Source organism: Physeter macrocephalus, chromosome 1 (assembly GCF_002837175.3).
Source record: "Physeter macrocephalus isolate SW-GA chromosome 1, ASM283717v5, whole genome shotgun sequence".
NCBI lineage: Eukaryota > Metazoa > Chordata > Mammalia > Artiodactyla > Physeteridae > Physeter > Physeter macrocephalus.
The window spans coordinates 68,571,360-68,586,918 of record NC_041214.2 but is presented as its reverse complement, the minus strand read 5'-3'; the positions used below and the strand labels follow the sequence as shown (position 1 = coordinate 68,586,918).

Genomic DNA, 15,559 nt, shown 5'->3' with positions numbered 1-15,559 from the left:
TTTCATCGGTGTCTTATAGTTTTCTGCATACAGGTGTTTTGTCTCCTTAGGTAGGTTTATTCCTAGGTATTTTATTCTTTTTGTTGCCATGAAAAATGGGAGTATTTCTTTAATTTCCCTTTCAGAGTTTTCATCATTAGTGTAGAGGAATACAAAAGATTTCTGTGCATTAATTTTTATCCTGCTACTTAACCAAATTCATTCATTAGCTCTAGTAGTTTTCTGGTAGCATCTTTAAGATTCTCTATGTATAGTATCATGTCATCTGCAAAGAGTGACAGCTTGACATCTTTTCCAATTTGGATTCCTTTATTTATATTTCTTATCTGATTGCTGTGGCTAAAACTTCCAAAACTATGTTGAATAGTAGTGCTGAGAGTGGGCAACCTTGTCTTATTCCTGATCTTAGTGGAAATGGTTTCAGTTTTTCACCATTGAGAATGATGTTGGCCATGGGTTTGTCATATATGGTGTCTATTATGTTGAGGTACGTTCCCTCTATGCTGACTTTCTAGAGAGTTTTTTATCATAAATGGTGCTGAATTTTGTCAAAAGGTTTTTCTGCATCTATTGAGGTCATACGGTTTTTCTCCTTCAATTTGTTAATATGGTGTTTCAGATTGATTGATTTGCATATACTGAAGAATCCTTGCATTCTTGGGATAAACCCCACTTGATCATGGTGTATGATCCTTTTAATGTGTTGTTGGATTCTGTTTGCTAGTATTTTGTTGAGGATTTCTGCATCTTTGTTCATCAGAAATATTGGCCTGCCGTTTTCTTTTGACATGTTTGCCTGGTTTTGGTATCAGGGTGATGGTGGCCTCGTAGAATGCGTTTGGGAGTGTTCTTCTCTCTGCTATATTTTGGAAGAGTTTGACAAGGAGAGGTGTTAGCTCTTCTCTGAATGTTTGATAGAATTCATCTCTGAAGCCAACTGGCCATGGGCTTTTGTTTGTTGGAAGATTTTTATTTTCAGTGCTTGTGATTGGTCTGTTTATATTTTCTATTTATCCCTGGTTCAGTCTCAGAAGGTTGTGCTTTTCTAAGAATTTGTCCATTTCTTCCAGGTTGTCCATTTTATTGGCATAGAGTTGCTTGTAGTAATCTCATGATCCTTTGCATTTCTGCAGTATCAGTTGTTACTTCTCCTTTTTCATTACTAATTCTGTTCATTTGAATTTTCTCCCTGTTTTTCTTGATGAGTCTGGCTAATGGTTTACCAATTTTGTTTATCTTCTCAAAGAACCAGCTTTTAGTTTTGTTGATCTTTGCTATCGTTTCCTTCATTTCTTTTTCATTTATTTCTGATCTGATCTTTATGATTTCGTTCCATCTGCTAACTTTGGGTTTTTTGGTTCTTCTTTCTCTAATTGCTTCAGGTGTAAAGTTAGGTTTTTTATTTGAGAGTTTTCTTGTTTCTTGAGGTAGGATTGTAATGCTATAAACTTCCCTCTTAGAACTGCTTTTGCTACATCCCATAGGTTTTGGGTGGTCATGTTTTCATTGTCATTTGTTTGTAGGTATTTTCTTCCTCTTTGATTTCTTCAGTGATCTATTTGTTATTTAGTAGCCTATTGTTTGGTCTCCATGTGTTTGTATTTTTTGCAGTTTATTTCCTGTAATTGACATCTAGTCTCATAGTGTTGTGGTCTGAAAAGTTACTTGATATGATTTCAAGTTTATGTTTACCAAGGCTTGATTTGTGACACAAGATATGATCTATCCTGGAGAATGTTCCATAAGCACTTGAGAAGAAAGTGTATTCTGTTGTTTTTGGATGGAATGTCCATAAATATCAATTAAGTCCATATTATTTAATGTGTCACTTAAAGCTTGTGTTTCCTTGCTTATTTTCACTTTGATTGATCTGTCCATTGGTGTAAGTGGGGTGTTAAAGTCCCCTACTATTATTTTATTTCTATTTCCCGTTTTATGGCTGTTAGCATTTGCCTTATGTTTTGAGGTACTCCTATGTTGTGTGCATAAATATTTACAATTGTTATATCTTCTTGGAGTGATCCCTTGATCATTTTGCAGTGTCCTTCTTTGTCTCCTGTAATAGTCTTTATTTTAAAGTTTATTTTGTCTAATATGAGAATTGCTACTCCAGCTGCTTTCTTTTGATTTCCATTTGCATGGAATATCTTTTTCCATCCCGTTACTTTCAGTCTGTATGTGTCCCTAGGTCTGAAGTGGGTCTCTTGTAGACAGCATATATATGGGTCTTGTTTGTGTATCCATTCAGCCAGTCAATGTCTTTTGGTGGGAGCATTTAATCCATTTACATTTAAGGTAGTTATCAGTATGTATGTACCTATTACCATTTTCTTAATTGTTTTGGGTTTGTTATTGTAGGTCTTTTCCTTGTCTTGTGTTTCCTGCCTAGGGAAGTTCCTTTAGCATTTTTTGTAAAGCTGGTTTGGTGGTGCTGAACTCTCTCAGCTTTTGCTTCTCTGTAAAGGTTTTAATTTCTCTGTGGAATCTGAATGAGATCCTTGCTGGGTAGAGTAATCTTCGTTGTAGGTTTTTCCCTTTCATCACTTTACATATGTCTTGCCACTCCCTTATTTTTCTCTTCTTCTTCTGGGACCCCTATAATTCAAATGTCAGTGCATTTAATGTTGTCCATGAGGTCTCGGAGAATGTCCTCAATTCTTTTCATTCTTTTTTCTTTATCTGCTCTGTGGTAGTTATTTCCACTTCTGAATCTTCCAGGTCACTTATCTGCTCTTCTGCCTCAGTTATTCTGCTCTTGATTCCTTGTAGAGAATTTTCAATTTCATTTATTGTGGTGTTCATCATTGTTTGTTTGCTCTCTAGTTCTTCGAGGTCCTTGTTAAATGTTTCTTGTATTTTCTCTATTCTGTTTCCAAGATTTTGGATCATCTTTACTATCATTACTCTGAATTCTTTTTCAGGTAGACTGCCTATTTCCTCTTCATTTGCTTGGTCTGGTGGGTGTTTACCTTCCTCCTTCATCTGCTGTGTATTTCTCTGTCTTTTCATTTTGCTTAACTTACTCTGTGGGGTCTCCTTTTTCGCAGGCTGCAGGTTTGTAGGTCCCATTGTTTTTGGTGTTTGCCCCCAGTGGATAAGGTTGTTCAGTGTGTTGTGGAGGCTTCCTGGTGGAGGGGACTGGTACCTTTGTTCTGGTGGATGAGGCTGGATCATGCCTTTCTGGTGGGCAGGACCGCATTCAGTGCTGTGTTTTGGGGTGTCTGTGAGCTTCTTATGATTTTAGTCAGCCTGTCTACTAGTGGGTGGGGTTGTGTTACTGTCTTGCTAGGTGTTTTGCATGGGGTGTCCAGCACTGTAGCTTGCTGGTTGTTGAGTGGAACTGGGTCTTAGTGTTGAGACAGAGATCTCTGGGAGAGTTCTCACCAATTTCTATTATGTGGGACAGGGATGTCTCTAGTGGTCCAATGTCCTGAACTTGTCTCTCCCACCTCAGAGGCTCAGGCCTGGCACCTGGCCAGAGCACCAAGACCCTGTTAGCCACATGGGTCAGAATAAAAGGGAGAAAAAAAAAAGAAAGAAAAATAAATAAATAAATAAAATAAAACAAAGTTATTAAATAAAAAATATTAAAATAAAAAAATATAATACGTAATTTAAATAATTGTAAAAAAAAAGAGCAAGCAAACCAATAAATAAATCCACCAATGATAACAAGCACTAAAAACTATACTAAGATAAACATAAAAATCAGAAACTAGTCAGCTGAATACAGAAAACACCAAGTCTACATTTGCTCCCAAAATCCACTGCCTCAATTTTGGGATGGTTCACTGTCAATTTAGGTATTCCAGAGATGCAGGGTACTTCAAGTTGATTGTGGGGATTTAGTCTGCTGTTCCTGAGGCTGCTGGGAGAGATTTCCATTTCTCTTCTTTGTTTGCACAGCTCGTGGGGTTCAGCTTTGGATTTGGCTCCACCTCTGCATGCAGGTAGCCCTCTGGCATGTGTTCTTCACCCAGAAAGGAAGGAGTTAAAGGAGTGGCTGATTAGGGGGCTCTGGCTCACTCAGGCTGGTGGGAGGGAGGGGTACAGAATGTGGGATGAGCCTGTGGTGGCAGAAGCCATTGTGACGTTGAAACAGCCTGAGGCATGCTGTGTGTTCTTCTGGGGAAATTGTCCATGGATCACGGAACCCTGGAAGTGGCAGGCTGCACAGGCTCCCAGGGGGGGAGGTGTGGAAAGTGACCTGTGCTTTCACACAGAATTCTTGGTGGCTGCAGCAGCAGCCTTAGTGTTTCATGCCCGTCTCTGGTGTCCACGCTAATAACAATGGCTCGCACCTATCTCTGAAGCTCATTTAGGCGGTGCTCTGAATCTCCTCCCCTCCCGCACCCTGAAACAATGGTCTCTTGCCTCTTAGGCAGTTCCAGTCTTTTTCCCAGACTCTCTCCCCATTAGCTGTGGTGCACTATCCCCCTTCAGGCTGTGTTCACACAGCCAACGCCAGTCCTCTCTCTGGGGTCTGCCCTCCAAAACCCGAGCCTCAGCTCCCAGCCCCCACTTGTCCTGGTGGGTGAGCAGACAAGGTGTCAGGCTGGTCAGTGCTGGTCGGCACCGATCCTCTGTGCGGGAATCTCTCTGCTTTGCCCTCTGCACTCCTGTTGCTGCACTCTCCTCTGTGGCTCTGAACCTTCCCCGCCATCCAAACCCCTGTCTCTGCCAGTGAAGGGGCTTTCTAGTGTGTGGAAACTTTTCCTCCTTCACAGCTCCCTCCCAGAGGTACAGGTCCCATCTCTGTTCTTTTGTCTGTTTTTTTCTTTTTTCTTTTGCCCTACCCAGGTACATGGAGAGTTTCTTGCCTTTGGGGAATTGTGAGGTCTTCTTCCAGCCTTCAGTAGGTTTTCTGAAGGAGTTGTTCCATATGTAGATGTATTTTTGATGTATTTGTGGGCAGGAAGGTGATCTCCATGCCTTACTCCTCCGCCATCTTGAAGGTTCTCATATCATATATTTTTGATGCTAATTATTAGCTGAATACATATGTTAATTTGGGGAAATGAAAATTAAATTTTAGATCTACCATCTTAAACTTCTACCACATGTAGTAGAGTAATGCCGCTCTCTATTAACTGAAATTTAAAAAACTAATTCTTTTGAATGCAGTTATCATAAGGATTAAATAATTGTCATCAGAAAAAAAAGGAGATTGGAGCAAATGAAACAGAGTATAGTTCAGCAAATATGAAAAGCATGTCAATGCCTTATGTGAGGTAAGGTTTCAAAATATAGTATCTCTCAGCATTTACTTTACCTAAACTAGAGAATTTCTTACTGATCTTCCTATTGTCCACTTGTTGAGTACTGATTGGTAAATCACCAAATATAGAGATTTCCTCACTAAACCCCCAACTCAGTGTTTTAAATTTACTTGTTTTGTAGATGAAATTGGGTTTGAAATTCAAATAGTGTGAAGTTTACTTTTTTCCTAATCTGTTGGAAACAATCTACTGAATATTTGAAAAAATCAACAAATAACAATTGTTTTCTACCTCTCATTTCCCTCCAGGCTCTTCCAAAATGCCTTCCTCTTTAAGCATGTTTTATGGACTTGAGTGGTAGTTGCTTAAGTCATACACTGGCCAAACAATGCAAAATGATATTAAAATATAAATCTTATCTGATGAATAGAGAGGAAACTGTTTCATTTGTAGGAAACTACAAAATCATTTGGATTCCCAAATCATTAAAATTGTGATTACAGGGATAAAAAAGTATATAAGAAAATGCAAAAACCAGCTAATATTTGCTAGTATCTTACTATCTAGCTGTGAGTACTAGGAATGTACTGTATGTTACTTCATTTATGAAAAAATTGCAACAGCATTTATGAATTTTCATGTGTAACTTCACCATGCACAAAAGGCATTTAGTCATTCAGTCATCTGTAATTTTACCATATGCAAATTTGACTCTTACAAGACTTGGGGCTTATATGTGGTACGGACCCAGAAAATGGCCCATCTTCCACATTTCAGTGGGATTTACTCAATTTCTAGTTGTCATGGAGTACACAGTAATTTTTTTTTTATTACTGCTTTTTGTGAAAATGACTCTAAAAGAAAGCCAAATGCTTTTATTGCCTTTTATAAAATAAATTTCGTACTAGAGAGCTATTTAGCAATTTGGGAACTTGCAAGGGTTTTTGGATATGCTTTATTATGTCTCAGATTGTCACTGAGAGAAATCTAAGTAAATCCATCATGACAGATAAAAGACTATTTTGTCTTAAAGCTTAAGGAATGAAAGCACTCTCTTATAAAATAAACTGCTATAAATACAAAGCTCATAGAAACCTAAAGCCTTTCGTCTAAGGTTTAAGCTTAAGGAAACTAGCACAAGCTAGGTCTGAAGGACTGGGCCCTTTCCTGCAACAACAAAGTGTGGACATCAAGGCTTATAGCTAGAAACCATCTGCCTTTTACAGCTCCTGCTACATATGTGGGGATTACCTCATCAATCCCTTCCTAGTGAGTAAATTAATACATACATACCATTTATGATAAAACTAATGAGATCTCCTCCTTCTTAACTGCAGATTATTTTTCTACTCTCTTTAGGAGGTAATATCACAATTTTGCTTCCCCTTTGCCCTCTTTATCTCAGATGCAGAGATTCCCTCCCAGATTCATTTTTTAAGCTATGATTTAGTTACTACTGCAAGTTAAAATACGATTAACTTTTCTCTACTCATTCAGCCCCATGTTCCCAGTCCAGATGCTCATTTGGAATCAGGAGTAACAGTTGTAATTTACATAGAAGTCAATGGTCCTCTGGCTTTTTTTCAACCCAGCTGTATTACTCTATTACTTCATTTTCCAATTTCAGCCTCAGAATATATCTGATGGACAGGTGAAGCAAGTTCAGCTATAATCATGCTACATAACCTTGTCTACACCATGCTTTCTTTTTTCTTTACAATGTGAATATATATTAACAGATATGGAATCAGTGATTCCATAATCTCTGGGACAATCTACAGAAAACAGAGATGCCTAGAATAGAATCTAAAAGGTTAAAGAAAGAGTGCTCTCTCTTCTCTGGCTAGAAGGTAACGCCAAGTTTGTGGCAAGGCTCTGTCTAAAGGGAAATTCTGCACAGACCACTTTGTTAAATCTCTTCATAGGCCTGTAAGGAAGATGATCAGGGAAAATGTACCAGGGTTTTAATAACTGTGTACTATTCTAGATAAACCACTATTTCAGTACTTTGTGGACCTTGCTAAATGGTTTCATAATGTAAATATTCTCTGGAGCAGTCAAGTAAAAAGAAACTGGCTATGTTTTAACCCATTATCTACTGGTAGGGATTTTGAGTATTTGGCTTATAAACACTGTTAGAGAAAATTTTAAATGACTTATCTTAACATGAATTTTTAGACTTTTTTCCTTACAAAATATATACAAAATCATTAGGAATTTAGAAAATATAAAGAAATAGAAATCCATAATTCCATCAACCCAATTTAGATAATTGGCCCCTCCACAAACAACATTTTAATCATCTGTATCACTCTTAGGTTGAACAAGAAGGATTCATGTACTGTACTCAAAGAAGTGTTACAGTAGTTCCCTGTTATCCATAGTTTCACTTTTAGAGGTTTCAGATGCTCGTGGTCAACTGCAGTCCAAAGTACACTGAGTGGAAAATTCCAAAAATACTATTCCTAAGTTTTAAATTATGGGCTGTTCTGAGTAGCTTGATGTCATCTCAGGCTGTCCCACTCCATCCAGCCAGGATGTGAATCATCCCTTTGCCGAGCATATACATGCTGTATATCCTACCCTGCCCATTAGTCACTAAGCAGCCCTCTAAATTATCAGAATGACGTTGGTGGTATCACACTCACATAATTTGTATTATAGCATATTGTTATATGCTCTATTTTATTATTAGTTATTGTTGTTAATCTCTTACTATGCCTAATTATAAATTAAACACTATCATAAGTATATATGTATAGGAAAAAGCATAGTATATGTAGGGTTTGGTACTAACTGTGGTTTCAGGCATCCACTGGGAGTCTTGGAATTTATCCTCCATGGGTAAGTGGGTCTGTTGTGCTTTGTTTCCCACTGCCCCTTTAAAACATCTGGAAAAGAACATTCTTCCTCAAACAACTAGAGGAAGAGTTCTTCTGATTATTGGTAATAAAATGTCCTCTAAGCAATTTGAATCACTTGTCTTAAGTAAGTAATTAGAATGCCTAGTCTCATACCATGATCAAATCTGTACCATTGATTTAAAATGTCATCATTTTGCCCCTCTATCAGATTGGGGCTGTTTTTGAGGAAAGAGTATACTCTATCTTATTTCCTTCTTCATGCACTTGTGATACTCATCTATAAATTGAAGATAATAATCTGTACCTCAACACTATGGTTATTATAAAGATTAATGTGAAAATACATTAAAAAATGCTTAGAAAAATATTTAACCCATATTTCTAACAATGTTACTTTTAGAAGTAACAATAAATGTAATCATTATTATATAATTATTATAAATGTCCTCTTTATAATTTATTTGTTTGACTTACGAGGATTTTCACATATCATTAAATATTCTTTACATTGTAATTGCTGTATAGTATTCAGCTGTATAAATGTAGCATAATTTTCAGTGCTAAACTGGATGTATATATCATTTCAAATATTTTCTCACATCACGGGTAATCATTGTGTTCATCATCTCTGATTTTCTTTCCCCTTTAGAATATACTGTTGAAATGGAATTATTGGGTCAAAATGATTATTTTAAGGCCTTTAATACATACTGACAAATTATCCAACAAAAAATTAGTATCAGTGTGTATTATATTTTCAAGACTCTCTTAAAATTCTGGCCTATTATCTACTATCAGACATTTATTTAAGTATAAGAGCATCCCGGGAAAATAAAAAACAGGCACAGAATGTTCTCTTGGGTCCTTACAGAGTGTGCCAACAGATTTCTGGAAACATTTTTTGCTCCTGGGAATTAGCTAATCTCATATAGGTTTGAATGAGGAGAAATCTAATATATCTTCAGAACCAGAGCATTCCAGGGACATAACTACACAACTACACTGATCACTCTTTTTTAATAGAAAAAGAAAATGAAGTAAGAATAAGCAGTAGTGACTCTCTATTGTGGTGGCTCATTATGAGATACTTAGATTGAACTGCTTTAATTATGTAAATGCATCTGGTGGATGAGTGTTAATAAACTTCTCTTTAAATAAAATAAATCAAAATTCTGCTTTTCCTTAGTATATTATGTTTTAATTAAATTTCCGAGCACAGTCAGTAACTGTGAAGCTATACAGTTGACAAAAATTAATCACTAAGGAGTGTAAATCAGCGAGATACTAGTCTAACATAAAGCACATGGTAATTAGATAACAGATTAGAAGTTTCGCAGATGTCATGAGAAGAGGACACTGTGGTTCTCATTTTTAGCATTCCAGATAGGTATTATGAAGGAAATGCCAATTTTATGACGGTCCCACAAACTCACAATATCTTAAAGGTCTTAACATAAAATTATCCATTTTGGAAAAGTTATCTTCCTGCAATACCGTACACCTCTTTGTCTTTCCACTCTCTTGCTCTCCCTCTCTCTCTCTCTCTCTCTCTCTCTCACACACACACACACACACACACACTCACTCACTCTCTCTCTCTCTCTCTCTCTCTCTTCATGTTCTCAGATGCACATGTAACCCCAACTGAACAAAATATTCACCCTACCACCAAATAACAGCCATTGGACCAACCTTATAAAGTAGTGGCAGTTTTCCTAATTTCAGGAGTGCAATCTGATTTGTGACATTTTTCATTTTTTTAATCCTATTTAAATCATCTGCATTTCCATAACTCACATCAATGACTTCAGCCTGAAAGAGAAGACAAAGAAAAATAAAGCCCTGTCAGAAGCATTATAGCAAATTGCCCATTTAGCATAACAAAATCATTCATAGTAATTCAAAACGTTCAAAGGAGAACTAATCTCTCTCTTACCCTGTCCCAATCATGACCTTTCTATTTCTATCAGGGTACAACAATTCTCCTTTGAGAAGTCACTTGAGAAAAAGGTTTAGAGTCATTTTTGCTTTGCAGTCTCTTCTAAACAAATTACAAACCCAGTTTATGCCTCTAACAGACCACCCAGTTTAGTATATTCTTATATTCATGTTTCTGGAATTTGAATCATTTTACAAGACGCTGCAAAATTAATTTCCTTAAGGTTCAACAACAATCATACTACTCTTAGATGTGAAAACAACTCAAAGATTCTCTACTGTTATCCAAATTAAGTACAAAGTTCACAAAGCACAGCTGTTCAGGATGTGCATATATCCAGCTGTGAATGACAACCCCCTGGGTTATGCAGGATACAACCTATACAGCCACCTGTACCACTGTGACATTCAAGACTTTAGAATATGACATCAAACAACTACTTCTGTCACATTTCCCACTACTCCCCTAGAGTTATGTTTCATATCAATGTTTCTCATTTTTAAAAGTCTCATTTTATTAATGTAAAAATTGTATGCCTTCCTGGAAATTTTACTGGGAATCCTATGATTTGGTGAACCACATCCCACACTTTGAAAAGTACTGCCGTGAGGGTTCCATCCAGCATACTCCTACAGCCAAGAGGATTCCTTTCAGCTTTACTTTCTGGAATTTCTATTATTAAAATAATAGCTGTTATACTTTCCAGTCATAAAATTATAATACTAAATGTGCTGTTTCAGGAGGGAGGACCTTCAAGATGGTGGAGGAGTAAGATGTGGAGATCACCTTCCTCCACACAAATACATCAATAATACATCTACACGTGGAACAACTCCTACAGGACACCTACTGAATGCTGGCAGAAGACCTCAAGCTTCCCCAAAGGCAAGAAACTCCCCACATACCTGGGTAGGGCAAAAGAAAAAAGGAAAAACAGAGACAAAAGAATAGGGACGGGACCTGCACTTCTGGGAAGGAGCTGTGAAGAAGGAAAAGTTTCCACACACTAGGAAGCCCCTTCACTGGCGGGGAGAGGGGGTGGGCAGGGTGGGGAATCTTTGGAGCCACAGAGGAGAGTGCAGCAAGAGGGGTGCAGACGGCAAAGAAGAGAGATTCCTCCATAGAGAATGGGTGCTGACCAGCACTCACCAGCCTGAGAGGTTTGTCTGCTCACTTGCTGGGGCAGGTGGGGGCTGGGAGATGAGGCTCGGGCTTTAGAGGTCAGACCCCAGGGAGAGGACTGGGGTTGGCTGCGTGAACACAGCCTGAAAGGGGCTAGTGCACCACAGCTGGCTGGGAGGGAGTCTGGGAAAAAGTCTGGAATGGCCAAAGAGGCAAGAAACCATTGTTATGGGGTGCGTGAGGAGAGGAGATCCAGAGCACTGCCTAAATGAGCTTCAGAAACAGGCGTGAGCCACGCCTATCAGCACAGACACCAGAGATAGGCATGAAACACTAAGGCTGCTGCTGCAGCCACCAAGAATCCTGTGTGCAAGCACAGGTCACTCTCCACATCTCCCCTCCTGGGAGCCTGTGCAGCCCACCACTGCCAGGGTCCCATGATCCAGGGACAACTTCCTTGGGAGAACACATGGCATGCCTCAGACTGATGGAACTTCATGCCGGCCTCTGCTTCTTCAGGCTAGCTCCGCATGCAGTATCCCTCCCTCCCCCGAGACTGAGTGAGCCAGAGCCCCCTAATCAGCTGCTACTTTAACCCCGTCCTGTCTGAGAAAAGAACAGAGGCCCACAGGTGACCTACACACAGAGGTGTGGCCAAATCCAAAGCTGAAACCCAGGAGCTGTGCAAACAAAGAAGAGAAAGGGAAATTTCTCCATGCAGTCTCAGGAGCAGTGGATTAAATCTCCGCAATCAACTTGGTGTAACCTGCATCTGTGGAATATCTGAATGGACAACGAATCATCCCAAAATCGAGGCAGTGGATTTTGGGAGCAACTGTAGACATGGGGTTTGCCGTACACAACTGGGAAGTTTCTGATTTTTATGTTTATCTTAGTTTAGTTTTTAGCGCTTGTTATCATTGGTGTATTTGTTTATTGGTTTGGTGGCTCTCTTCTTATTTTTTCATTTTTTTATTACTTTTTGAATTTTTTATTTTAATACTTTAAAAAATATTTTATTTTAATAACTTTATTCATTTCATTTTATTTTTTTCTACCTTTCTTTTTTTTTCTCCTTTTTCTCTGAGCCATGTGGCTGACAGGGTCTTGGTGCTCCGGCCGATGTCAGGCCTGAGCCTTTGATGTGGGATAGCCGAGTTCAGGAGACTGGACCACCAGAGACCTCCCAGCCCCATGTAATAAAACTCGGCAAGAGCTCTGTCAGAGATCTACAACTCGGTGCTAAGGCCCAGCTCCACTCAACAACCAGCAAGCTACAGTGCTGGAAAACACATGTCAAACAACTAGCAAGACAGGAAAACAACCCACCCATTAGCAGACAGGCTGACTAAAATCATAATAAGCTCACAGACACCCCAAAACACACCACTGAATGTGGTCCTGCCCACCAGAAATAAAAGATGCAGCAACATCCACCAGAACAAAGGCACCAGGCCCCTCCACCAGGAAGTCTCCACAACCCATGACCAACCTTACCCACTGGGGTGGACACCAAAAACAATGGGAACTACAAACCTGCAGCCTGCAAAGAAGGAGACCCCACACAGTAAGTTAAGCAAAATGAGAAGACAGAGAAATACGCAGCAGATGAAGGAGGAAGGTAAAAACCCACCTGACCAATCAAATGAAGAGGAAATAGGCAGTCTACCTGAAAAAGAATTCAGAGTAATGATAGTAAAGATGATCCAAAATCTTGGAAATAGAATAGAGAAAATACAAGAAACATTTAACAAGGACCTCGAAGAACTAGAGAGCAAACAATGATGAACACCAGACCTGGAAGATAAAATACTGGAAATAACTACCACAGAGCAGATAAAGAAAAAAGAATGAAAAGAATTGAGGACATTCTCCGAGACCTCATGGACAACATTAAATGCACTGACATTTGAATTATAGGGGTCCCAGAAGAAGAAGAGAAAAATAAAGGGACTGAGAAAATATTTGAGAGACTATAGTTGAAAACTTCCTTAACATGGGAAAGGAAGTAGTCAATCAAGTCCAGGATGCACAGAGAGTCCCATATAGGATAAATCCAAGGAGAAACACACCAAAACACATATTAATCAGACTATCAAAAATTAAATACAAAGAAAAAATATTAAAAGCAGCAAGGGAAAAACAACAAATAAAAACACAAGGGAATCGCCATAAGGTTAACAAAAGATCTTTCAGCAGAAATTCTGCAAGCCAAAAGGGAGTGGCAGGACATATGTAAAGTGATGAAAGGGAAAAACTTACAACAAAGATTACTCTACCCAGCAAGGATCTCATTCAGATTTGACAGAGAAATTACAACCTTTACAGGCAAGCAAAAGCTGAGAGAGTTCAGCACCACCAAACCAGCTTTACAACAAATGCTAAAGGAACTTCTCTAGGCAAGAAACACAAGAGAAGGAACAGACCTACAATAACAAACCCAAAACAATTAAGAGAATGGTAATAGGAACATACATATCAATAACTACCTTAAGTGTAAATGGATTAAATGCTCCCACCAAAAGATATAGACTAGCTGAATGGATACAAAAACAAGACCCATATATATGCTGTCTACAAAAGACCCACTTCAGACCTAGGGACACATACAGACTGAAAGTGAGGGGATGGAAAAAGATATTCCATGCAAATGAAAATCAAAAGAAAGCTGGAGTAGCAATTCTCATATCAGACAAAATAGACTTTAAAATAAAGACAAGAGACAAAAAAGGACACTTCATAATGATCAAAGGGATCAATCCAAGAAGAAGATAGAACAATTGTAAATATTCAGGCACACAACACAGGAGCACCTCAATACATAAGGCAAATGCTAACAGCCATAAAAGGGGAAATAGACAATAACACAATAATAGAAGGGGACTTTGACACCCCACTTTCACCAATGGACAGATCAACCAAAATGAAAACAAATAAGGGAACTCAAGCTTTAAGTGACACATTAAACAAGATGGATTTAATTGATATTTATAGGACATTCTATCTAAAAACAAGAGAATACACCTTCTTCTCAAGTGCTTATGGAACATTCTCCAGGATAGATCATATCTTGTGTCACAAATCAAGCCTTGGTAAATTTAACAAATTTGAAATCATATCAAGTATCTTTTCTGACCACAATGCTATGAGACTAGATAACAAATACAGGAAAAAAAACCTATAAAAATTACAAACACATGGAGGCAAAACAATAGGCTACTAAATAACCAAGAGATCACTGAAGAAATCAGAAATACCTACAAACAAATGACAATGAAAACACGACCACCCAAAACCTATGGGATGTAGCAAAAGCAGTTCTAAGAGGAAGTTTATAGCATTACAATCCTACCTCAAGAAACAAGAAAACTCTCAAATAAATAACATAACCTTACACCTAAATCAATTAGAGAAAGAAGAACAAAAAAAAAACCCAAAGTTAGCAGAAGAAAGAAATCATAAAGATCAGATCAGAAATAAATGAAAAAGAAATGAAGGAAACGATAGCAAAGATCAATAAAACTAAAAGCTGGTTCTTTGAGAAGATAAACAAAATTGATAAACCATTAGCCAGACTCAACAAGAAAAAAAGGGAGAAGACTCAAACCAACACAATTAGAAATGAAAAAGGAGTAGTAACAACTGACACTGCAGAAATGCAAAGAATCATGAGAAATTACTTCAAGCAACTCTATGCCAATAAAGTGGACAACCTGGAAGAAATGGAAAAATTCTTAGAAAAGCACAACCTTCCAAGACTGAACCAGCAAGAAATAGAAAATATAAATAGACCAATCACAAGCACTGAAATTGAAAGTGTGATTAAAAATCTTCCAGCCAATAAAAACCGGGACCAGATGGCTTCATAGGTGAATTCTATCAAATATTTAGAGAAGAGCTAACACCTGTCCTTCTCAAACTCTTCCAGAATATACCAGAGGGAGGAACACTCCCAAACACATTCTATGAGGTCACCGTTACCCTGACACCAAAACCAGGCAAATACGTCAAAAATAAGAAAACTACAGGCCAATATTTCTGATGAACAAAAATGCAGAAATCCTAAACAAAATACTAGCAAACAGAATCCAACAACACATTAAAAGGATCATAAGCCATGATCAAGTGGGGTTTATCCCAGGAATGCAAGGATTCTTCAATATATGCAAATTAATCAATGTGAAACGCCATATTAACAAAACGAAGGAGAAAAACCGTATGATCATGTCAACAGATGCAGAAAAACCTTTTGACAAAATTCAACGCCATTTATGATTAAAAAACTCTACAGAAAGTAGGCACAGAGGGAACGTACCTCAACATACTAGAGACCATATATGACAAACCCATGGCCAACATCGTTCTCAATGGTGAAAAACTGAAACCATTTCCACTAAGATCAGGAATAAGACAAG

At 38.1% G+C, this 15,559-nt stretch overlaps 1 protein-coding gene across 16 annotated transcripts in view; it reads right to left on the bottom strand.

Moving 5' to 3' along the window:
• NAALADL2 (N-acetylated alpha-linked acidic dipeptidase like 2) overlaps positions 1–15,559 on the bottom strand; it is a 1,565,958-nt gene that overhangs the window by 664,639 nt on the left and 885,760 nt on the right. For all 16 annotated transcript variants that reach the window (XM_055083873.1, XM_055083848.1, XM_055083869.1 and 13 more), the window contains one exon: positions 9,776–9,895. In XM_055083873.1, coding sequence (XP_054939848.1) covers positions 9,776–9,895 — 120 coding nt within the window. The remainder of the gene's footprint in view (positions 1–9,775; positions 9,896–15,559) is intronic.